Source organism: Poromitra crassiceps (genome assembly GCF_964638095.1).
Source record: "Poromitra crassiceps genome assembly, chromosome: 1".
Taxonomy (NCBI): Eukaryota; Metazoa; Chordata; class Actinopteri; order Beryciformes; family Melamphaidae; genus Poromitra; species Poromitra crassiceps.
The window spans coordinates 99011454-99030659 of NC_139623.1; the positions used below are offsets into that span (position 1 = coordinate 99011454).

The window sequence follows — 19206 nt, forward strand, 5'->3', positions numbered from 1 at the left end:
AATGATGCCTTAAGGTGCTGTCGGAAATATAAAGACGGAGCGCAAATTATCGAGGTGGTAAAAGACGGTGAAACGCCGAGTTTTGTGTGATGCGCCTGTTTCTGAGATGTGATAAACGTCTGTAGCTAGTAGCTTAGTGCCACTTGATTTATATAAATAAAACAGTAGCCGACCTAAACTATTTGGGTTACGAGGTCGATATTACTGATAAAACGCACTGAACGCTTGACGTGGGAGATTACGAGGAGTTGGAGGAGTTTTCGAAGGTAACATAAGGAGTAGTAAAGATGGCGGAGAACAGCGGTACAGACCCTACTGTGGATGCCAACGTAGATAAAAATGTTACTGATGGAGGGACTATGATCGTGGTCACTGTCAAAACCCCGAAAGATAAAGAGGAGATTGCTATTTCGGAGGATTCGTCTGTCGCCCAGGTACGTGTTTTAACCATTTTTACATCTGGCAATGCAAGTCATGCTATGAGTCAACGCTGGCTAGCTCGGCTCGCGTTAGCCAGTGCTAAACCAACTAACGTCACTCTGCGGGCAGTCTGGAAAATAACTTCAAATCAGACAGCTGTTTTGTTGTCAAATAGGGTGATCGTTTCCCTTGAGGTAAGTCAGGTTTCTGCACTATCAACGACTGGGTGCTAAGGTAGCAATATCACACCAGAGCTAACGTCACAACTTAGGATAACACCGAAATGGAGTTGTTTGGTGGTTAATGTTGTCTTAAAGCCGCATTGAAGTGTGTGTGTGTGTGTGTGTGTGTGTGTGTGTGTGTGTGTGTGTGTGTGTGTGTGTGTGTGTGTGTGTGTGTGTGTGTGTGTGTTATTCAGTTCGTTCAAAAACAAAAGGTTATCTAGCCTACCTGTCTGACGTTCAACCTGAGGAGCAGGTCAGTCATAGACTATCTCGATGAGGGGGCGGGGTAACGTCAACCTACTTGACCAACATTAGCTAGCTAATAGTATGATACACACTAAAACATATGGTTGCCTTTTTTGCTGCTCATAACTAACGTTACTGTGCAACTTGCTTCACCACCCCTTTATGTCATTCGTCCAGTTTAAACAAGAGATATCCAAGAGGTTCAAGGCCAAGCAGGAGCAGCTGGTGTTGATATTTGCTGGGAAGATCCTGAAGGATGGAGATTCTCTAAACCAGCATGGCATCAAAGACGGGCTCACTGTTCACCTTGTTATCAAGACTGCTCCAAAGTAAGTACGTAGCCCCATAATGTTCCGCTATGTTCTCCGTATAAACTCTCGAACTAGCATCACACATACTTCCATAAGTCAATGGGGGGACTCGGCTGTTCAAAACACTCTCCTACCCGTCTCCGATGTCCGATTGGAGATCCGAAGATATGATAATCCTTTTACAGAAGTCAGTAGTTTAGGCGGGGTGGTTAAAATGATACTCCTGCATGAAACAACCATTTAAAAGCAGTCTTTCCACAGCCTGTGCTGAATTTACAGCAGGGTGTGTTTGATCTCATTATCATGGTGTACCGCTTGCACGCGGCGAGCAGTCACATGGAGACGGCGGCACAATGATCAAATCCAGCGCACCTGGGAAACAAAACATGTCATGAAATACTCAAACTCCCAAGGTTCCTGTCGGCACTAGGAAACTTCTCCTCTCCTAAATACGGCACAGGCTCTGGGAAGACTGCTTTTAAACGGTTGTTTCATGCAGGAGTATCATTTTAACCACCTCGCCTAAACTACTGTCTTCCGTAGGAGGATTATTATATCTTCGGATCTGCAATCCGACGTCGGAGACGGGTGTGAGAGCGTTTTGAACAGCCGAGTTCCCCAATTCACTTATGGAAGTCTGTGTGACGCAAGTTCGAGAGTTTATATAGAGAACATAGTGGAACATCATGTGGCTACTCTATACCATGATACGGAAATAAATCTTTAGGAGTAAAAAAGCCCTGTTATGGTTTTGTTTGATGTGCTTTTGATTTGTCTCTTCAGATCCGCAGGTGGCAGTTCACCTCAGATGTCAAGCTCCAGTTCTACTACAGCTCAAGCCAGCAGCAGTGACACCGGCACCACCAACATCAACACCACCACCACCACCACCACCACCAACCCCCCTGCAGCACCCAGTACAGGAAGTGGCACAGGTCCCACACCAGCCCAGCCTGCCAACATGCTAAGTAAGAATTTACTGCTTTTCACACTCTAATGAGGAATTTCTTCATGATTACAATCAGTATTACATTGATTTATACAAGAGTATATGTTTTCAGATTACCCACCATATCATTTGAGTGAATAATTGGGAAATGATTAATGGAAATCCCTAATGGCAAATCCCCACTGAGTGAGTGGCCAAAGACGATGCCCCATTCACATCATATTGGATTTACCATAAAATGAGCTGCAAAGTCTGGAAAAACAACATGGGATTTTTTTATTTTTTTTTATTGCTCCAATTTCTCCCACTTAACGTTGGGAATAAGTGTGTCAGACGGTAAATCTGCCTCGCTAAATCGCCTCGCTCCTCCACCGCTACGTGGGCTCAAAAGTCGCCCGTCCTGATCGGGACTCTTCTCGTCCCTGGCCCCTCAATGGTGGAATGAGCTCCCCCCTTCGGTCAGAACGGCCGAATCACTGCCAATCTTTCGGCGGAGACTAAAAACTCACCTTTTCAGGCTACACCTCGGCCCTTCTTGAACTAACATCTTTTAATAAAAAAAAAAAAAAAAAACGACTAATGCTACATGTTACTTATTCCTTCTAAAACTACTTCCTACATGGTGCTAGTCTATCAAAATATCTTAGCTGTCATTGATTGTGTTGCATAGTTGTTTTCTGTACTGTTGACAAATTGTGATATTGTAAGTCGCTTTGGACAAAAGCGCCCGCTAAATGACGTAATGTAATGTAATGTAAATCTGGCAGTGAATCTAGTGATGTCAGCAGTCTGAGGTAATAAAGATCAAAATTATGTTAATTTCACACTAGTAGTGCAGTTAGTTTATGGTTTATTTACGGAGTCAAAATGATTTTGGATATGGGTCTTCCAATCAATGAAGTGCATGAAGCTTCCACGTTGTGACAATGAGAAGTCATTCTGTTTTTACCTTCCGTTACAATGTGAACTGGGCGTATAGTATAATATTGATAATATTGTGATATGGGACTATATATCATCGGGGATTTTGGTTATCGTACATTTCCTTGTGTGTAAATATCTTGTGAAAGCACAAATACTCGTCCCCAAAATATTGTCACATTAAAGATATCAAGGTTTTCAGTCTTTTGAGATTTTGATTTGTGATATTGTGATTCAATATCGCCCAGCCCTAACATGTATATGAGCCACATACAAAAACTTGTGGCCTGTGCCCTGTGATGGTTTAGTGAAGACCCCAACCTGAAATCTGAATCTAAATGCACACACTCTAGTTTTGGATTGCATCCCGTCCGAAGATCCTTATCTCCCTTGGCTCCCCATCTTCTTTATTCTGTAGAAGTGGTTCCCAAACTGGGGTGTACGTACCCCTAGGGGTATGTGGAGGTACTACAGTGGTTAGAGAAAGGGGAAAATGTAAGAATAAATCAGGGAAATAAATGAAACGTTAAAATAAATCTGCTCAGGAGGCACTAATTGCAACTCTTTCACTCCATTTCTTATTTTGTAATGTTATACTCTGCAAAAGGTGGGTTATCATTCATTCATTGCATAATATACTATAGTTTCTCTTGCCGTTTTCTAAGCAAAATGTAGTCGGGTAAAGGGGGTACTTGGATTCAGAAATCAAATGAGGGAAAGGGGGTACTGAAGCCAAAAAAGTTTGAGACCCACTGCTGTAGGTAAATGTACAGTAGATGGCACAATCCCACAAAAAGCAATTTCCCAGGCCCTTCCCAGTGTACACACACACACACACACACACACACACACACCTGCCAGTAACTATCTAATGTCCAGTCTTGGCCCTCCCCCTCAGGTGGGCTCAGTGACCTGTCCGGCCTTTCAGGCCTGGGTATGGGTTCGTCTAACTTCATGGAGCTGCAGCAGCAGATGCAGAGGCAGCTGATGTCCAACCCAGAAATGCTGTCGCAGATCATGGAGAACCCGCTGGTCCAGAACATGATGTCCAACCCAGACCTGATGAGGCAGATGTTTGTGGGCAATCCTCAGATGCAGCAGCTCATGGAGCGCAACCCTGAGATTTCCCACATGTTGAACAACCCTGAGCTCATGAGACAGGTGAGAGCAGAGCTTTTTACTTTTTGTTTTTGCTCCAAGTGAAATGTTTTATGGTCACTCACGATTCAGTAGGTCACTGGTTGGCTTGGTTCCAGGCTTAAAACTCATTATATAAGGATTATTTTTAATGTCTATGGAGAAAATGAATGGGGAATTCTCGTCGGGGCTGGAGACGTCATAAGACTGTTGAGCTCTATGGTAATCTATTGAGTGGCTGGTAAAATTTGAACATTCACTAGCCATTTGGCTGGTGGACAAAGAAGTTAATTTTAGACCCTGCGTAAATATTGATGATGGTTACATATTCTGTGTTCCACTTGCACTGTTTAGTGTCATATTTTCTTAGTGATTATATCCTACAAGAAATGCGCATAATGATCCCCAGGACCTAAAATTTGGCTCGGGATTGCAGGTATTGCACATAATTTCATCAGTTCCCGCAAATCTAGCACTCATAATGCAGGACATTCCCGCACACATTTACAGAGATGTCAAAACAAACCTTTTCAGGGCCTCTGTGTGCTTTACACTTGTGCAGAATCATTCTTTTATTTTGAAAAAAGTCAGACCGGGATGTTCTCGCTAACAGTCTGATGGTGCCCTGGTCTCTGCTGTGACAGCAGCAGCAAGCAGCATCTCTCGCTCGCAATTTGCAGAGATTACAATCATGTGAACTTGAAGGCACGCAAACATGGACCGCTCACTAAAATGTAACGTTACAGTCGCCGTTGTAGCAACAGCAACGGTAACTAAGGTGAAGCAGCAGTCCAAAAGACAAGTTTCAGGCAAGCTAACTGGCTCAGAATATCCGTGGCTCAAAGTGAAATGAGCTGCTCATTTGTTAAATGTACGGTGCTGTGCCTTCTACCAGCCACTGTTACAAAACATAAGCTCAGAGGGCGTTTCTCATACAGCAGATATGAAAAGAAATTGTGAGGCACATTCAGCAAAGACTGTGATGTCATGACTCGTGATCGTTTTATTTTATTATTTTTGTAAACAAAGTTGTTAAGTAGAAAGAGATGAAGCAGAGAAGAAGAATACAACATGGACACGAGAGAAGAGGGAGCCACCAAAAGAAAAAGGACACTGAGAGAAGGAGAAAGAGACAACCAACTACAGCATAGTTCAATCAGAGAATCCCTTCAATTGGAAATGCAACCTGAGCTAAGAATAGGACAATGTAGGACAATGTAACTGTACCTGTAGTTAAGCTCACATACAGTGATTCTCAACCTTTTCCATATTATAAGGACCTCTAATTTAGTACACATTAGAGCCACAAACCCCCATTTGTGTCTCTGACCCAAATCTGACTGAAAATATTTTTCTTAGTTCAGATTTAGTCCAAAATTCCCATACAAATAATTGTATTGTAGGTAGAGACAGTGAAACTATCATCAAAATAGCAATTTTTCTACATTCTCTAATTGTTAGCTTCTTGTAAATGTAGTGAATAAAGTCTCTGCACACCCAGGTGTGTGACAAGTGCGTCGGAGGAAGATACGGCCAGTAGAACAGAAACTCCCACACACTGTCTCGCCTTCTCTGGAAATAAAATATATATTTTTATTGGATCAACGATGAATGTCTGCCGACCGAAACGTCTGTTCATCCAATAAAAACTATATTTTCCAGAGAAGGCGAGACAGTGTGCAGGAGTTTCTCTTCTACTAGCTTCTTGTCAATAAAATGGTGAAGTTGAACAATCTGTTGGTGACTCCGTCGAAGCCCCTCAAAGACCCCTGGTGGAGAACCAGCGGACTGCACTCGTAGTATCCTCTCCCCCCCAAAGTCTATAAATCCCCCCTATGTGAAGCATCTAAGGGGGGGATTTGCCCCCAATATGCAAAATGAATTTTAGGCCCTGATCTCAGGTGTAACTTGAAGGAGCAGTTGAAGAAATATTTAGGAAAGTGAAAGAAAAATAGCAATAGTCCTGTTAGACATACAATGACATACAGTATTCAAAACATGCTACCTATCCCATTAAGACTAAGCAAGGGATACCCAGAGTTCCGACTACTGATTTCTTTTACATGTATTTATCCAGCGAAGATTTACTTAGGTTCATATTTATTTACGTCCATTCATATAGTTGTATAGATTCACATCTGGGGATGGGAGCTGCCCAAAATTTCCCAAGTGTGGCCATTCTAACAATGGCCATCCAGTCAGAAGCCTGCTCCTTTAACTTCTAGTCTACCACAGAACTGTTGTTCTTATTATCTGAATCCACTTTTGCTTCAACAGACCATGGAGTTGGCAAGGAACCCAGCAATGATGCAAGAGATGATGCGTAACCAGGACCGGGCGCTTAGCAACCTTGAGAGCATCCCTGGAGGTTATAATGCTCTACGGAGGATGTACACAGACATCCAGGAGCCTATGTTCAGTGCTGCTAGGGAGCAGGTGGGCTGTAACTGCCGGTTATTTTTGTCTGGGCTTAAATGTTTTCCTAGTGAGTCGGTCTGTAAGGCAAAGTGTGAATGAGAAAAGACTTTTGATCAAGGCTATTCTTATAAATTGTGATTATTTCAATCTGTCATAGTTTGGAAGCAACCCTTTCTCTGCCTTGGGGAGTAACGCAGACAACTCTGGAGTGCAGCCATCCAGAACAGAGAATAGAGAGCCTCTACCGAACCCCTGGGGACCCATGGCAGCATCGACACCAGAGAATCGGGGAACGGGCAGTTCCACAACTTCAACTTCCACAGGGGGCGCTGCCCCCAGCCTCTCCAATCCCCTGGGCATCAATGCCATGGGCCTTGGCAACGGTAAATAGTTACAGATCCTCTGAAGAGGTAACCACATCTGCTTCAATGGCCCTGAGAAATGGTGTCTTAAGTCGCACTGAAATTAAAAAATGACTTGTTCAGCTTGTTGGCTAATTCACCATGTCACAACATACATCTGTTTAACAATAAATTCCCCCAAAATTACATTATTCTTGTATTTCTAAATCACAATCCCATTTTTTTCCCTGCCTAGAAAACAGCATATGTTTAGTACTTACTTCACCCGTAGGTGTATATAATTCCAACCAGTAATACCATCACAGATTGTTTTAGAAACACTCTAACCTGTCCACATTTGAAGAGTCCCTCCCCATGTAATCTCCCACCCCATCATCCGGTTTCAACCGGAAAGATGTTACATTTCAAGATGCCGTCAAAATAGTGTTTCCTTGTCAGCTTAAGAATGCTCACCTATTAAATACCGTAATCAACTAAGTAAGGGTTAATGCACGACGAGGTGTCCATTATCATTATTACGCGGAGCCGTGAACCGTCCTCGGCTTTGCATCGGACGGTTGCTTCCGCGAAGTACATTCATTTCTGATAATGGACACCTCGAAGTGTATTGACCCGCTTATACCATGGTCACTTGCCAAAGAAACAAAACAAGACCATTAATTTATATTTTCATGCGTTTTGCAATCAAAATCTAGTTTTCATAACCTTGGATATGAGTTGAGAAGCAGAGACAAAATAGTCCCCTTGGCTGCTCAAGATTTTCAAAGGAGAAAATGGCCGCTTAGTGCCTGTAACCTGGCAGAATTTCTAGCCCATAAACTAACTAACTTGTCCAATTGTATGTAACATACAAAATAAAGCAAAAGGTAATGTCTAAGAATGCAACAACATGTAACTGGCTCATTAAACACGCATTCCAGGAATAACGTTAACGTCTGCAGGTCTTATAAAGACGTAAGTGGCGGAGACTGAAAACCATCCAAAGCTTTCAATGTTGGAGTCCAGGTTGTTTTGTACAAGGAAGTCTCTCAGTGTGTTGGTGTTAACTGCCCAGTGCCCATTTCATTGTTTTGTTTGTGTTGATCTCATCTTTTTCATCTTCAATTTGATTTGTATCGCTGATACAGACCTCTCGCGCTCTCCCAGGGCGCCTGGCTGGCTTGCTGCAAAGTTGTAAACAGAGGGTTTGACAGTTCTCCGAAAAAGAAAATCAGATTTCTAAATAGCCGTTATTTTGATAAACTGAGCACACAGGGGTAATCTAAATAGTTACTTTGACCGAATGAATGTTTTTCTAAACTTATAAAAGTGCCATATTAACCCAACGGTGGTATAGAGCTCAAACGGCTCTGTCGTGATCCTGGCGCATTGATATGAACGATGAACAGACCATTTGACTGGAACTCCTTAGCTAGGTGTACATTATCACTGTACATTATCACAAAATAATGGATGAGTATTCACCCAGACCATGGTATAATGGAGGATATACTTTAGATAATAATAATAAAAAGGAAACAAAATTGCATTTGTTTTTTCACATGCTGGCACACTGCAAAGGCTCCAGTTAGGTGTGTTTTATTTGACACCGGTGGTTACGTTTCGGGCAGCATGCCCTTCCTCAGACTGCTGCCCGAAACGTAACCACCGGTGTCAAATAAAACACACCTAACTGGAGCCTTTGCAGTGTGCGAGCTTTATTTATTTTTCTATCATTCCTACCTCAAGCTCTGCACCTGCCCTATACAGGTTTTGGATTGTGCGTGTCTCGCCTTTTTTCCATTTTTTCACATGCTGCTCACTGTCCTCTGCCCAGGTGTCTTCAGCAGCCCTGGTATGCAGAGCATGATGCAGCAACTCACAGAGAATCCACAGCTGATGCAGAACATGATGTCAGCGCCATACATGCGCAACATGATGCAGTCGATGGCACAAAATCCAGACATGGCGTCACAGGTCTGCACGACCTTTATTATGATGATGTTGTCGTCAGGTTTTTTTAGGGCATTGATAAAGAGCAATGTGTTCTTTGGTGAGGTAGTGGGGTTTAAGAGGGCAATGGCTTCATTCATTTTAATGTTGTGCTTTGAAAATGTGGGTCACATGTTACTTAATTCCTCTCAGGCTCTGTTGAACAACCCTCTCTTGGCTGGTAACCCCCAGTTGCAGGAGCAGATGACAAGTCAGCTTCCATTCTTTCTCCAGCAGGTTAGGCTTCTCACACTGAAATTAGATTAATTTGTGCAATGTCGTTAATTATATTAGTGAATTCAAATGAGCTCGTCCATAATAATAATAATAATGTGATAAGGAATTTTATATAGCAATTTTCACAAGAGTTCCAAAGTGCTTTACAGATAATAAGATAAATAAAAGATAAAAGGATAAGCAATGAAAATGCACGACAGTTAAATTGAATTTAAAAGCAGGATTACAGAAGAATAAAATGGGCAACTATGTGAATATAGTGGGCAAAACAAATTGCATAAAAGCCTCTATAAAACTTTTTTAAGAAGTCTATACAGAAATAATTGGTTTAAGATTTGTAAGTCAATGTTTCTTTTAATTTGATTTGACCTGTCTCTTGTCTGTCATTGAGCAGATGCAGAATCCTGAATCTCTGTCCGTCATGACCAACCCCAGAGCGATGCAGGCCCTCATCCAGATCCAGCAGGGCCTGCAGACCTTACAGAGCGAGGCCCCGGGGATCATGCCTGGGTACACTGCTCACCTCTCTGTTCCAAATCACATATGTTTGCCTGCATTATTGTCTCAGTCTGGGTGGACCCGCTTGGAAGTTAAATTAATCTAATCGGGGTTCCTACAGTCATTGGAGACCTGAAAGTAAATGTCTCCTCCGTCCAAACCTGGGCTGACCAACATCAGATCGTATGGTGTTCCATTTACTGGGGTCACATTACATGATTTCTGTGTCAAGAACTTAACGTTTTTTTAACAGTTACTTACGTGTCTCTACCGTGTGGAGCCCTCAATGTGCCACCTTGCCTATTGTAGCTTTGATATCTTGCTTGGATGCAAGTAGATCTAGTTATTTTGGGAAATAATAACCGAAATAACAAATATTCTTATTCCAATTGATAGTTGATAATGACAAATATCTTTAATGGAAATTGCACAATTTTATCATGGAATGGTCATTTGAAAATCACAATGTGATCCACAAAAATATGTGGAAACCCAGTCAAATACTCAAAGTGTATTTGAAAGTGTATAGTGTCAGGTTATGATGTATAGTGTTTTGTTTTCTTCTCTCCTGTCCCCCTAGCTTGATTCCTGGAGGTCTCCCAGTTGTTCCTCCCACCACAGGGGGCAGTGTTCCTCCAGAAAACCCTCCTGCCTCAGCACCAGGATCAAATCCCACCTCAGCTACCAGTCCCTCTCAGCAACAGCTCATGCAGCAGATGTTACAGATGTTTGCAGGCGGAGGGCCATCAGTATGTTTCATCTACTTGCACTAACTTGGACTTCTTTCCTTGTTGTTAACTAGCAATTTGTCATATAGAGTACCGCAGGAATGAGTCCGGAAAACATGGATGCTAACACTTCCGGGTTCTTTACTGTTTCCGCCTATGGGATTTTTGAATGGGTTTTTGGTGCAATGCTTAAAATAAGGTCTGGTTAACACAAACTTATTCAAACGCGAACCTGTGTTCAGCAGGATAATCTTCACACATGAGGACCACTTTTATGAGTTTTGAAGCTTTTATGTGCCGTTAAAAGGGTGGCTAGCTAGCAAACGGCTAAATGAGACTACACTGCCGACTGGGATATTATACGTCATCACGCCAAAGGGCGAACACGGCTCTTTCCCTCGCCTCACCGTTCAGTCACACAGCTATTGCCCACTCGCTCTTTCAAATTAGATTTATTAGTATTTTCCAATTGTAGTTACCGTAGTCATATCAGGGCTCCAGAATGTGTGTAAATACACGCATTTTCCCACCTCGCACGGTCTCCCCTGCCCCGGACCCCGGTACATCATCGGCGGAGGAGATTGCTTCATCTGACTCAGACCGCAAGAGCCAAGCACGTCTAAAAAGGCAAAAACCTATGCATTTCGAAAATAATGGCTTGCCCACTTTCCGTGGCTCCGATATGATAAGACGGCAAACAGTATGACTTGCATTTATTGCAAAGAGCTCGGCAAAAAGGTGGCTGGGAAAACTGCATTTGCTGTCGGAGCGACGGCGTTCCGAATCGAGTCATTGAAGCGACACAATTCCTCCCCAAAACACATCACATGCCGTGACAGGTGTGTGGCAGGCACAGCCACTCCCATCCACGCAGCGTTTCAGCGGCAGGCAGCAGCAAACAGAGCCAGCGAGGAGGCTGAAATGATGATCAAATGTAACGTGGCTTATTATATAGGCAAAGAGGAGCTGCCGTTTACAAAGTATAAGTGTCAAATCTCCCTCTTGAAGAAAAGCGGGTTAAACGTCAACCCAACCTAGAGTAATGACACTGCTTGTGCCCAATTCATTGGAGTCATTTCAGACACTCTAAAAAAAAGAGGACGTCTCTTCAAATCGTACATGTGGTTCATGACAGACGTATCGAGTGGATACTATCCACAAAGGAGTGTGAGCTTGTGTACAGCCGCATCTTAAAGGATGGGAGACCGATCAACATATTGATTGGCCGCACGGAGGTGCAGCATGCACAAGGTACAATACAATAACATTATTATTGGGGTAATAGTATTTTAAGCATAAATAAAACATGCAACAAATTAAAATTGTTATTAAGCTATTCAGATCGATTGAATCAATCTGAATATAACTATTACAATTTGTTGCATGTCTTATATAGGGCCCTGACTATAGAATTGTTATCATTTATTATTCTGTTTTATTTTTTCACGATAATTTTCCGTTTTAATGTGGAGTATTGATAATGAGTACTATCTGAAACCTGGGTTTAGGCTGTTGAGCTGAATGTTTTACACAGATTAACCCATTGATACCTGATGCAGCATTTGCGTGTATATCCCTCATTTGTGTGTGTATCCCTTTAAGACCGCGCGGTTCGCGGTCTTAAAGGGATACACACACAAATGCTGCATCAGGTATCAATGGGTTAAGAAAAAGAAAAAATGCCACAAAAAAGGCATTTGCTGCTCTCGGGTAACAGTGTGGCAGCTCCTGTTTGCAGTCATTTACACAATGTGTTAAGAAATTACCTATGTGGGAACTGACCAAAAAAAAGGTAATGCTTAAAATGTATTTTGCGGTGGCAAAAGGTGCGGTGTAAAATGTTGGGTGCACCTAAATTATGTGCTGGTGCACCTAAATTAAAAAGTAAGGTGCACCAGTGCACCCAAGGTAAAAAAGTTAGTCTGGAGCCCTGCATATACATTCTAGAATAACAAATTATCTAATGTTAGTTTGTTCGCAATGGTTTGGTGGAGAGAATCGCCTCTTCACCTGTAGAGACCTGTGTAGTGGTGGGTTTCATGTTAGTTTATTAGTTTCATGCCAGTACTGTTTATCATTCATATTAATAGTTGCCAGTTGGTTTATAGTTATATTTAATAAACTTAATTTGATTTGTGTGTGTCTCTTAACTGATTGCTAACTAATTGGGTGCATGCTCCCCCCTCCGTCCCACACACTGCTCTGTCAGCTCAGAGTAATACAACGCTTATTTTGATAAAGGTTGAATTTGGCTGTGGTGACGTGACGTGGAAGCCTATGCGACAGTGTGTGTAGTTCTGGAATAGCTTAGCATGAGCTTTTTACTTCTAGGACTCACATTTACACTTCAAAACTCATGAAAGTGGTCCTCATGTGTGAAGATTATCCTGCTGAACACAGATTCGCGTTTGAATAAGCTTGTGTTAACCACAGACCTTATTTTAAGCATCGCGCCAAAAACCCATTCAAAAATCCAATAGGCAGAAACAGTGAAGAACCCAGAAGTCCGGGACTTCCGCATTCCGACTACAAAAATACGTCATCCTTGCGGTACTCTATTTACGTCCGGATGTGCATTTTTCTCTCCGCTACCTTCTTAAACAACTTGTTAGCATTGCTAGCATTTGTTTTTGAGACCAATGGGTAACATTAGTTTGCCATTTTACAGTAAGTTGAAATCCAAATGCATTTCCACGCAAATAAGTGTTCGCCATAAACCTTGGTTGCTGGTATCTAACCAAAATAACCAATTGTAATAGTAGTTGGCCAACACAAGACCATGGACAGCTGTTAAAAACTTTAACATGCAAATCTCAGTAGAGAGATCATTGGTGGCTGGAGTGGAGTGTTCGTTCGCTAACAAATTTTCTCCAAATCTTCCGCGGATATCCAGCACTATTTTAATATCCAGTCTCTGACTTTGTGCCTCGTCTCCTTCGTCACAGCCTCAGACCCCGGAGGTTCGGTTCCAGCAGCAGCTGGACCAGCTCAGCGCCATGGGCTTCATCAACCGTGAGGCCAACCTGCAGGCGCTCATCGCTACTGGAGGAGATATCAACGCTGCCATTGAGAGACTGCTGGGCTCCCAGCCCTCCTAACTCACCCAGCCCCCCTCAGCTCACTGCGGGGGTGGTGGGGGTGACAGAAGAGCCAATGAAATGGAGAAGGGGGGGTGGGGGGGTCAAGGTGGGATACTGGTAGAGTGGAGGGCCAGGATGGAAGATTAAAAAATATATGAACACGGCCCTCGGCCACATGCGAGTCTGCCCGCGACCCTCAGATGGACTCGATGGAATTCCAATTACTTCTAATCTCTTCAGCTGATCTGTGAATCATGGGAAAGATGAACGGGGGGGTTGGGGAAATCACGTTGGGGGAGGGCGCTGCCGATTTCAGCCGCTAACAGAAATGGTCCTGTGCTAACGCTGTGGAATGACAATACCGCTGTGAAATGACACCACAACTAACTCCGCCGCTGCTGCCGTGTCCCCCCTGCCAATGCAACCGCAGATGATTTCCTGAAATTACGTTCACTGGACTTCTGCATGAGGGTACCAAGGAATTAACCCACATTTTTAACAGATTGTATGTAGGTGGTGATTTAGAGATTTCAGAAGTAATGTTTTGAACCAGTGTTGTTGCCGTTGGTTGGAAGACTCTCTCACCCTGCTTTCTGTCTGGAGAACCTGCTTGTTTTTACTTTATTTTCTCTCTCTTCTCTGTCCTTAATTCTGCCTGATTGACTAGTATTTATTGCAAAAGCTGTAGAAAATATACTCCGTTTCTTCCCTCACATTTCTTCATCTCGCACTCTGACAAGTTCTTGATTTTCTTTCCCCTTCCAAAAACTTGACAATACACAAGGCTGTTGGAAGCTTGTTTGTATAGTCATCACAGCTGCCTGAAAAACTTTTTGTTTGTTTGTTTTTTTCTTGGGGGGGGGGGAGGGTGGAGGACAAAGTGAAAGTTTTCAAGTTGGAAGACTAGCAAGGTAGTCCATCAACCCTGCAATAAGTATATACATATATATCTATATAAATATATTATCAACACTGCTGTTCTAATGGTCATGCGGTTGAGGCTCTTGATTACTGAATAGAAAATGTGAAAAGATACCAGTGAAATGTTTTTAAACTGACCAGATTTAAAAAGATGACGAGACTAATTCTTTTACATTAACAATGTTGTGTATTTTCATACAAGCAGTGTAGTGCCTAAATATAACCTATTGGGTTCAGCGATATATTGCAGAATTATCTATGAAATCTCATGGTATCTGATTTTTTTCTTCTCGGATTTGTTTCCCCCTTAATCCAGTACATTGTTGCAATGCCTGCCCTTAAAGGAAATCAGTTCAGTTCTGCCTTTTTCTTGGACTCCATTCACTCTTATCTATTCTAATAATACCTTTAAAAAACTAAAGCATGTGTGAATAATTTATTTTGTCAGTTGCATTTGGGAAGGTGTATTATGCTAAATGTAATCCTTGCTTGGCATATTGGTGGACCCACAGTGTGCATTGCCTTGAGGTAGCAAAACAGAGTTGCCTATGACAGATTGCTTGCGGCTTCCAGTGATAAATGTAAGGTCTAGCTTTTTTCTTTTCCTTACAATTCTACAGAGATCAAAATAAATGTTTATAGACACAGTGGTTAAGAGGAACCAGCTGCTGATGTACACATTTTGTGGGTGGGTGTATTGTCACTGACCCTCATCCCTACTGCAACTGTAAGTAGTTTTCAGACACTACAATAAAATAGCAGTTTTACAATCAGGTATATTACTACGTGAGAAATACAAAAAATAACAACCGGGATGAAAAAATGCTTTTCTGTACCAGTGTACTTCAAGTCCCACAGTGCATTGCGACAACGTCCGGAAAGGGAAGAAAACATCAGCTGACTTGATTGTGCTTCGATGCAGAGGCTGTGTGGGATTTAAAGACCGTTTTCAGCCATCAAAATAGTTGTATTATCTTAAGTTAATACGTAGTTAGCTATGCTACGACCAAAGGCGTTGACGCAGGTACTCAGCCAAGCGAACACAAGCGGAGTACAAAGCACACTGTGAGTAGTTAGCAGGAGAGCTAGCTAGCCAGTAGATGCTAGCGACTGTTGTGCGACTATACGCTAACGTCAACGTTACTTTTTGACATAAAACAAAGATAATGTGAAGCTTTAGCTGGTTTTCCTGAAGAAGAAAACGACAACCCCTCTCATATTGTTCTTGTACAACTAACAGTGAGCAATGATATAAACAGAATGTTAACCAGCATTTGGCAATTTATGTAACGTAGTTAAAAAGTGACCTCCAGTCTGGTACTATCACAAGGCAAACAACTAACAGCATGAATAATGAATTACGGTATTGTGCTTTCAGACTAGCTTTCTCTCACTCTCACACACACGACTCCATTTTTCCATTATGCCAACTTACACCTGTAGTTTAACGTATCATGATCGATATGAGTAGGTGGGTGGACAGTTTAATTTAGCCAATTAAAATAATTAGCAAATTAATTATTCTTAAGAGTGTCATTTGAATTTAGGTAACGTTAACTAGCTAACGAGTACTTGAACAACCAACTTGACGTTTTCCCCAGCTTACTGAATAATGAGGGTTCGCTTCTGGCCTACTCTGGATATGGGGACACTGACGCCCGAGTGACAGCTGCCATCGCCAGCAACATCTGGGCAGCCTATGACAAGAACGGCCATCAAGCCTTCAACGAAGACAAACTCAAATTCATCCTGATGGATTGTATGGTAAGACTAATAGGTGGTTCTTTTCAAAACCAAAGCATTGGTGTATTCTCAAGTATATGATGTATGGTCTGTGTGGTGCCAGTGTTTCAGCCCGTTTTGAATGAAGATCAATCTTACTCAACTTAGTTGTCAAACAATTTCTATTGTTTTTCCCTTTCAGGAGGGCAGGGTGGCCATCACGCGGGTAGCCAACCTACTCCTGTGCATGTATGCTAAAGAGACAGTGGGCTTTGGGATGCTTAAAGCCAAGGTGAGAATTTTAATACCTGAAGTGTTCAGCATAGTGTATCCTAACGCAACAGATTAATTTAGATATTGATAGAACATTTTCACTTTTATAATACACTTATCTCCTCTTGATTTCATGAGCAGTTAATCACTGAAATTAGCGAACCTAATCCAGGTCATCTCTGTATGGACCACTAGCATTAGTCATTATCCTCGAGTCTCTATTGAACATTGCAGATGGGCAATTATTTAATGGAAGTTGGAATGATGGACTTTGGTTTAGTTTATTAGGATTCCCATCAGCTGCAGCAAATTCTGTGGCTATTCTTACTGGGGTCCGAAATCTGGTGGTGTGAAATGTGCTACTAGTTTGTGCAGGTGTTAATAAGATAATTGTGTTTTCAAAATGTATACAAGTGAGTAACCTCACCACAGATAGCAATGGTGACCAATACTGACATGAAGGTATGCTAGCCGGCATAATCATAAAACGTCTGTGCTGACTGTAAAACAGTGAAGGCACAGCTATCAATCACAATCATGCTAATTGTTACTGTAGCTACTGTTCACATGGCAGCTGCTTTGCTGACTAAACATGTAAGCAAACTGTTGATTCATTCATTCCCAAAATAAATACTGCATTCAATTCTCCAGAAATTCCTCAGCTATAGCCTACCTAAATATGACAGTGTTTATCCAACAATTATGGTATTATGTAATTGGATTTAAAACTTAAATTTTAATTTATGTAGTTATTTATTTAGTTTGTTTATTTATTAATGGTTGTCTCAGCAAGTGTGATAGTCTCTAATCCATAGGCTTCCTGCTGAAGCAGGGTCATGCCACATTGCAACAACATTCAACCTGGTTATAAGCATTTTCCTCAAAGGTTAAATTTGAAGGAGGCCTGACTATATTATGTCAGTCTGTAGGCTACAGCAGGGAGTAAGGACATACATGAAGGCAATGGCTTAAAAAGACTTCCAGCATTGCCTTAGCATTGTGATTGCTGGACTGTGTGTGTTGTATTTGCAGGCGGAGGCCCTGGTGCAGTATCTGGAGGAACCATTAACCCAAGTGGCAGCATCATAGTCCTGTCTACTGTGCCAAGACAGCATGGTGTGTGATCCAGTGCATACATGGTCTACTGTGTCATTCTAGATGTTCACATTGTGTGTGTGTGTGTGTGTGTGTGTGTGTGTGTGTGTGTGTGTGTGTGTGTGTGTGTGTGCATGGATGGTCAGTGTATTTATAATCATGCTCTCAGTACTAACCATATGGGTTGTTAACTCTTTGACCCTCTATGACTTAGTCTCTCTCAAGCCAGACTGTCTCTTCTAAATTTTGCGAATGCATCTTAGACAGTCTGTAATTCACACCCACAGAACATGATGCATCTTAGACAGTCTGTAATTCACACCCACAGAACATGATGCATCTTAGACAGTCTGTAATTCACACCCACAGAACATGATGCATCTGCATCTTAGACGGTCTGTAATTCACACCCACAGAACACAATGCATCAAGACAGTCTGTAATTCACACCCACAGAACACGATGCATCTTAGACAGTCTGTAATTCACACCCACAGAACATGATGCATCTTAGACAGTCTGTAATTCACACCCACAGAACACGATGCATCTTAGACAGTCTGTAATTCACACCCACAGAACATGATGCATCTTAGACAGTCTGTAATTCACACCCACAGAACACGATGCATCTTAGACAGTCTGTAATTCACACCCACAGAACATGATGCATCTTAGACAGTCTGTAATTCACACCCACAGAACATGATGCATCTTAGACAGTCTGTAATTCACACCCACAGAACATGATGCATCTTAGACAGTCTGTAATTCACACCCACAGAACATGATGCATCTTAGACAGTCTGTAATTCACACCCACAGAACATGATGCATCTTAGACAGTCTGTAATTCACACCCACAGAACATGGACAAAGGAAGTTGGGGGGAAAACGCTTCATACCGGAGGAAGTTCGAACCGATGCAGGTGATTGGAGATACGAGCAGAGTTTCCCTTTCCGTTTTGACCAACTTTTCCCTACTGAAAGTACAGACGTTTAGTCGGAACCATTTGAAAAATGCGAGAGCCAACTGTCAGTTTTAAGAGACTATCTGTGACTCCATTCAAATACCTGTCTGCTCCAAATGTCGAAGCAAAATGTTGTCAGGAAGTCTGTAGAGCTGCTGAAATTATTTTACTTTCAAGTGGTGAAATGGTTGATTCATTCAATTGCAGCTTTATTTCAGATGTGCTTATCACAGTTAAGCAGTATATAGAATTATTTTTAATCCTATGAGGGGGGATGTATATATTATGACAAAGGTGTGCGAACACTTATACAATTTAAAAAGCTTGTCATTTGGAAGATACAGTTCAGTTCAATTGCAATCAAAGTCAAAGCTGTAAAATAAATTGTTTTTGGAACAAAACTTAGACTTTTTGATTTTGTTGCTTATGATGTGAACTGAGAGCATTGGGTGAGATGAGTGGGCAGCACTGGGCACTGATAAAGTATTTGGAGTTCAAAGCCAAAATGTCAAGTTTACCAAGAATAACACTTGTAGCTGCATTGAAGCTAGCTTTTCAAAGCTACCGTATATTTACCTGTTTATCAGTTACATGAATGGCTTTTGTATGTGTTGAAGTCTTAATTCTCGACACAGGCAGCAGGCAGCTCATCAATCCAGTTGTTTGTTTGCTCAGGCTATGTTCGTTTGCCTGTGTTGTCACTAGTTGCCACTTTGGTTACA

General features: G+C 42.0%; 2 protein-coding genes across 2 annotated transcripts; both read left to right on the forward strand.

The window, feature by feature from the left end:
• Nucleotides 1-287: 287 nt before the first annotated feature.
• On the forward strand, nt 288-13534 carry LOC310783152 (ubiquilin-4-like; the record flags this gene model as incomplete). The annotated part of the gene is made up of 11 exons (XM_083643945.1): nt 288-434; nt 1068-1219; nt 1985-2169; nt 3970-4232; nt 6486-6644; nt 6784-7009; nt 8805-8944; nt 9113-9196; nt 9591-9706; nt 10275-10443; nt 13368-13534. 11 exons carry the CDS (start codon nt 288-290, stop codon nt 13518-13520), a joined length of 1794 nt encoding a protein of 597 aa, XP_083500071.1. The 3' UTR covers nt 13521-13534.
• Nucleotides 13535-15305: 1771 nt separating this feature from the next.
• Nucleotides 15306-18873, forward strand: lamtor2 (late endosomal/lysosomal adaptor, MAPK and MTOR activator 2). The gene is made up of 4 exons (XM_083650186.1): nt 15306-15488; nt 16025-16187; nt 16348-16437; nt 17451-18873. Exons 1-4 carry the CDS (start codon nt 15421-15423, stop codon nt 17505-17507), a joined length of 378 nt encoding a protein of 125 aa, XP_083506312.1. The 5' UTR covers nt 15306-15420; the 3' UTR covers nt 17508-18873.
• The last annotated feature ends 333 nt before the right edge of the window (nt 18874-19206 follow it).

Bases quoted from the DNA above. Each gene is read 5' to 3' on its own strand.
- lamtor2 (XM_083650186.1), top strand. From the start codon at position 15,421: ATGCTACGACCAAAGGCGTTGACGCAGGTACTCAGCCAAGCGAACACA. The intron at 16,188-16,347 runs GTAAGACTAATA...TTTCCCTTTCAG, and splicing joins TCATCCTGATGGATTGTATG to GAGGGCAGGGTGGCCATCAC. The intron at 16,438-17,450 runs GTGAGAATTTTA...TTGTATTTGCAG, and splicing joins TTGGGATGCTTAAAGCCAAG to GCGGAGGCCCTGGTGCAGTA.